This window comes from Frankliniella occidentalis, unplaced genomic scaffold, assembly GCF_000697945.3.
Source record: "Frankliniella occidentalis isolate FOCC.00 unplaced genomic scaffold, Focc_3.1 Scaffold97, whole genome shotgun sequence".
NCBI lineage: Eukaryota > Metazoa > Arthropoda > Insecta > Thysanoptera > Thripidae > Frankliniella > Frankliniella occidentalis.
This window is the reverse complement of record NW_026267226.1, coordinates 880409-886091: the sequence shown is the minus strand read 5'-3', so window position 1 is coordinate 886091 and position 5683 is coordinate 880409. Positions and strand designations below refer to the sequence as shown.

The 5683-nt window shown below is 56.1% G+C and overlaps 1 protein-coding gene across 1 annotated transcript in view; it reads right to left on the bottom strand.

The window, feature by feature from the left end:
- Positions 1 to 2656, bottom strand: part of LOC113205349 (uridine phosphorylase 1) — a gene marked incomplete in the record, with an annotated part of 7428 nt that extends 4772 nt beyond the window's left edge. The window contains 1 exon segment of the mRNA XM_026420935.2: positions 2182 to 2656. Within this exon segment, the coding sequence (XP_026276720.2) occupies positions 2182 to 2420 (239 nt within the window).
- Between the last annotated feature and the right edge of the window lie 3027 nt (positions 2657 to 5683).

Here is a 5683-nt window from a genome sequence, read left to right as displayed (position 1 = left end):
GGGGGGGGGGCGACCGCGGACAGCCGTAGTCACATCGTCACCTGCAGCCTGCACCGCAGCGACCCATCGCGCGGTCGGTGTCGTCCTCACTATTATTGGCAACATTACAACAATCACCATTATCGCAATCAACGTCTACCCGCCAATTATCCGCTATATCTGTCAAATTGCCGAGCATATTGCAGCAACCTTGAGATCGACTGGGAAAAAAACGGGCGAGCGGCTCGTGGCCAAGCATTGTGCACCCTTATCTATTTCACTAGACTGTTAAAACAGTAAAGCAATAACACGACGCTTCGTTGTTATTTCATCTGAAAAACCATGATAAAATTGGTGTAAATAAGAGAGATTTTGTTTATGCCCAATATACGTGAATTGAGACATTTTGTATAGATTCAGAAAGGGGTACATCATCGATATCGGTGTATGCTGCAATAATAATGTCGATTCCAAAATAACACATCCGTTATCGGTATTATGTTATTTTTGTCATCGGGCGCATACATAACAATGATAACAGCTGTGTCACACACACACACACACACACACACAGCTGTCAGTGTCACATGCCTGACATACTACCCATGAAATGATAGTACGTAGAGGAGCTGTCGCACCTGAGCAAAGAAGTCAGCGAGCCGATGATAATGGTATGCCATGGCGTCTCCGACACGTCCTTGGGAGTACTTTCACTCCTGCTGCAGGCGAGGCGGGTATCGCTCTTGTCGTTTATTTGAGAGCCCGAGAGTGTTGTTACAACCGGTTACGATATGCTAATCGATGGTATTAACCAATCGACCTGACGACGCTGACGCGGCCTTCGAGGGCAGAGTGACGCGTTCCCGACAGCGTGAACTTGACCGGGCGGCGGCCGTGACGAAGGGCGAGGGTACATCAATACAGCAATATCGACAGCAAGTTTCACAAAAACAAAAATAAAGCGTTGCGTTGTCAAGTAAAAGGGAAAATCTCGCGCGCCCCTCATATACCTTCCAATAAAGAACGCGACTCGTGACGCTGCGGGGCGCTCTGTGCTTCGCGCGCTTTACCCCACGGGAAACATGATTCAACCTTAGAGCCGAGCCGGCAACCTTTTATCTCGGCCAACTTTGCGTGCGCCGCCGTCTCCCGGGGGACGTTAGTATTATCGAGCTCTTCCCTGCGCAGAGAGGTTTTCGTTTGTTTTTCTCCGACGTCGCCGAAAAAAAAGAAAATAATATCGCAAAGAGAGGGCGGCGGTGGCCAAGAGGCGGGGAGGCGGGGCGACCGCGCCGTCGGTGGAGCGTCGCTGTACGCTGTCTGTCGAGGGGGTGCGCGGCTGTCAGCGCTATCCGCATCCACGTCTGCTTATACCAGACGAAACGATAGGGATAGGGGGAGACAACTACTGTCGACGCGGGTCACGGGGCAGGTGGGGGAAGGGCGCCGGGGGCGCTGGGGGCACCGCGGGCGCAGAGCTGTCAAACTTGTAAATAATACAGCCCCCTCTTCTCCAAAGGACCTCTGCCCCGACCCGCCTTTGCGCCAAGGTCAGGTGAGAGGTGAGGTGTCGAACTCCGCGGACCCAGCCCAGGCTCGCCAGACTCGCCATCACCACGCCCCTTTTTACACCTCCTCGTTGTCTTATTTTTGTTCTTCTCTCGAGGGGACGGCGGCGGGCGGACGCGTCTAAAAGCGGCCCCTGCCCCCTCCTTCCCTCTCCCTCCTCTCTCTTACAACGACATGCGCTCTCGCGTGAGGTAGGTCGCGGACGAGGAGGTGAGTGCGCGGCACACAGACGATGATACGTACGCCCCACAGCCGCTCGCTGTTCCTCATCTCTTTTTGCGGAAAGCATTAATTGCTGTGAAATTAAGCGTCAAGTTTAAATCGGCTTACGGCAAGTTTCAGGTGGGGGCCCCGGCAGGTTGACTTAAGCTCGCGCCTCAACTATTCGTTCCTCTCGCCCCCTGAAACTTTCTGCCGCCGATCTTGGATATACCAGGTGGCTGATTCACGCCGCGCACTTCTGTAGGTATACTGTACCGCATGCACGAGTGCGGGCGGGCTTGCCTATCGCCCCTGTCCACGGCGCCTTACGAGCCGAGCGAGTAGGCAACCCGCCCGCACTCGTGCATGCGGTACAGTATACCTACAGAAGTGCGCGGCGTGAATCAGCCACCTGGTACTTTAACTATGTACCTGACTTGCGCCTTCCGGCCGTCGAGGAACTCTTCGTACTCTTGCTGCTCCTCCTCCATGTTCTCGGGCAGGTGCACGACGGCGTCCTGGTGCTGCTGGACGTCCAGGCGCTTCTCCTGCTCCAGGCGCATCCGCTTCTGGACGCCGCGCGACTTGCACACGTCGCAGCCCATGTCTTCCAGGAGTTGCTGCGTCGCCCGGAAATCGACGCCGCAGTCGCACTCGTACTCGTCCGGCATCTTTTTGCTGACCGGTGTGTCTTCTCTACTTTTTTTTCGTTGGACGCCTTTCACTGATGAGCTGACGGATGCTGCTGCGTCGTCGGAGACGATCTTCTCCCTATCTGTCTCTGCTGTCTCCAACTGCCGGTTAGGAATGTCGATGCCTCGCTGTCGACTCGGTCAGGACTCCCGGTCTAAAACCCCAAACGAACCGATCGCTGCGAACCAGACACGGTTACTGACGGCCCGGGGTCCCTCCGCGCCGCGACCACGCCTCGTGTGTGATGGGCTGCCAGCTCGGCCAGCCCCGCCTGCCGGGCGGGCTGCCAGCCTCGTCGGCCCGGCGCTGCACCATTCACGCAAAGGGGCAGCAGCAGCAGCAGCAGCACCACCACGAGCAGCCAGTCTCCCCGCCCTGCCCCGCCACTAATCGATGTAAAAGGACCAGTAATAGATGCCCTTGTTGCCCCCGGCTGCCTCCCTGGGCTGGGACCAGCAGCGCCTGCAGGCGCGCTATTATCAAACGGCTTCGTAACATCGTTAGGCTCATGGACATCTCCCCCCCCCCTCCTCCCCACCATCCTCTCTGTGATGAAGCCGTCGAGGGCGCGCGCACTCAACGGGTTTAATTAATTTGCAATGTCGCCATTACCTCATCTTTTGCTGATGATTCGTTTGCTTTTATATTGATGGGGGAGGTGTGAGGGTAGAATGCAGCTGCGCAGCGGGCAAGGCAAGGCGGGGAGGGAGTGAATTCAGAGTTTCGCTGCTTGACAATGAAGAATCCCATAGCGAGCGAATGCAGGAAGTCGCGGGCGCACACGGCGCAGTGCCGCGTATCACCGCTGCCTCCTCACCTGTCTCCGCCTCGCACATTGTGCGGCAGGCGCCTTGCCCCGCCCTGCCCCGCCCTGCCCCGCCCCCTCTCTCTTGCACGGATGGTTCGTGTTCGCGGAGTGAATGCCGCGGGGCCGGGTCGGCCTGGGCGCGGGCCGTGCCGTCGTGGAGCCACCGCGGACTTTGCGCGGGGTTGTCGTGGTGGCCGCGGCAGGCCGAGCCCGTGAGGTTCACCGGCCTGGACGGATTACCGCCGTGTGGCCGGGGTGGGTGGCCGGCGGGCGGGGTGGGCTTGAGGGCGAAATCGAATGACCGGTTTGGAAAGGCTTCCGAATAAAACAAAGTTGCCCGGCCGTTGGGTCGCGGACACTGGCCGGTGCAGCACAGTACAGTACAGCGCGCCGCACTTACAGACAGTACACATTTCCTCTCTTGAGTCACGCCACATGGGGAACCTATCCGATATTTTGTTCAAAAAGAGCAACGCTAGGCGTAGATAACGTCCACCGTACCGACGGGAAAATTCGGCCCGATCGAAGCCTTTGCGCTATAAAATGGCGCATGACGACAAGAGCCTGACCATAGAGCGCTTTGTTTGATGTTTTTTTTTTATTTCTTAATTTCTTTGTTCTCTTTTGAAATAGTCGCCTCTCAAACGACAACAACAAAAGTCGTATGAGGGAGAGGGGCTTTGTCCGACGTGCACAGGATGTTGCGCCTCTTGTGACACAAACAAGGGAGAAGGACTAAACACAAAATAAATTTTGCGCTAAAATGGTACTTGTTCTTTACAAGGCCTCTACACTCACGTCAGTGCCGTTTAGTAAGGACGAATAGTTTTCTCAGTGCCGTGTGTTAGTAAAAGTGAGGAAAGTTTTCGGTTTAAAAGGGATAAAGCATGGGGGTGGGTGGGAAAGCTTGCCCCTAAGCTGTGCTCGCTTTGCGAGCTCAGAAATAAATTCTGGAGCCAGTAGTTCACTCTGTACCGTGCATGTTGGAAATGATGAATATGCCTCTTTCTTATGGACAAAACCATAATCTGTCCACTGAAGGGATGCAAAATAATTTGTAACTGGTAAGTTTCAAAATTGCAACAGTGGGTTCAAAAGTCCACGCGAAAAAATTATCCAACAAATTGTGTGGTCGGCACTGATTGGGATAGGTGGTATCGATTGTCCCGGATTGTCCTATGTACACAACGGGCACGCGGCGGGCGTGTGCGCGGCTGGCTCGGCGCAGATAAGCGACTCGCCTGCAGCGTTTAGCGCGAAGGGCGCGGCTAGGCGGGCTATGGACGGCGTAGTAATATTTTGGTTATCATCGAAGGAGGGGCGCGGGGACAGAGAGTGGTGTGGTGGACAGATTCGTCTTTCTAGACGATAATACGAATAACAAATAACAATAAAAATAGTAAAGAGAGGGGGGGGGGAGGAGGAGGGATAGGGTCGGGCGCGTATCTGCCGGGTGTATCGCTTGTGATGCCGCTGCGAGTCAGCTGTTTGTGAAGGGCTGACTGTTTGTTTTTCCGCAAAAAGGGGGGCGGGGGCGAGAGCGTGACAGAGAGAGAGAGACAGAGAGAAACAGAGAGAGACAGAGAGAAACAGAGAGAGACAGAGAGATAGAGAGAGACAGAGAGAGACACAGAGAGACACAGAGAGACAGAGAGAGAGGGAGAGCGGGGGGAGAGTACACAAATTTTTGGTGCTCGCCGCGGAAATGAAACAAGTTTCGCTGCTACTACTTCGTCGCCAGTCGCCCGCCCCTTGCTCCCTGCTCCCCCAGCCCCTTATGCCACTCCGGACGTCCGGGCCAATCAGCAGCAGGGCGCGCCGTGCGGGGCCTAAGGGCCTGGCCACGTGACTCGGGGGACCTCTGCTCGGTCTCGGCACGACTCGGCCCGACTCCGCGGTGGTCCTGGATAGGTAATTTCCCCCAGCGCGGTCCTTTGTCCAGCAGCCCCCAGCCCCCCCTCTCCAATGGTGGCCCCCCCGTGGCCGTGGCTCCAGCCCGGCTCGCTGTTATTGCAATTAACTCCAACCTTGTTCGGTCGCGGCAAGGGGTGGGTCTCCGTCCGCCGGGCTCCGCGGGGCTGTGCTGCTGGGCCTGCTGGGCCTGCTGGGCATGACGATGTACTCTGCCACACAATCCCCCCTCCCGTTGGTGATCGATGCCCGCCCCCGCCGGCTCTCCTTCCTCCTCCTCGTCTGGGGGGGGACTGACTTCTGAGTGCGAAATGAATGTGTCTTCGTGGAGGTGGTGTGGTGGAGGAGGAGCTGTTGACAGAGTTGCCGTGCCGTGCCGTGTGTTGTGCCTTCTGCTGAATGCGTGCAGAGGGGAGATAATGAAACGACGATTCAAGGATGAGAATGAATGCATGAGGATAGAGAATGTATGGATGATAATGAATGAAAATGAATGACGATGAATGAAAATAAATATCAATG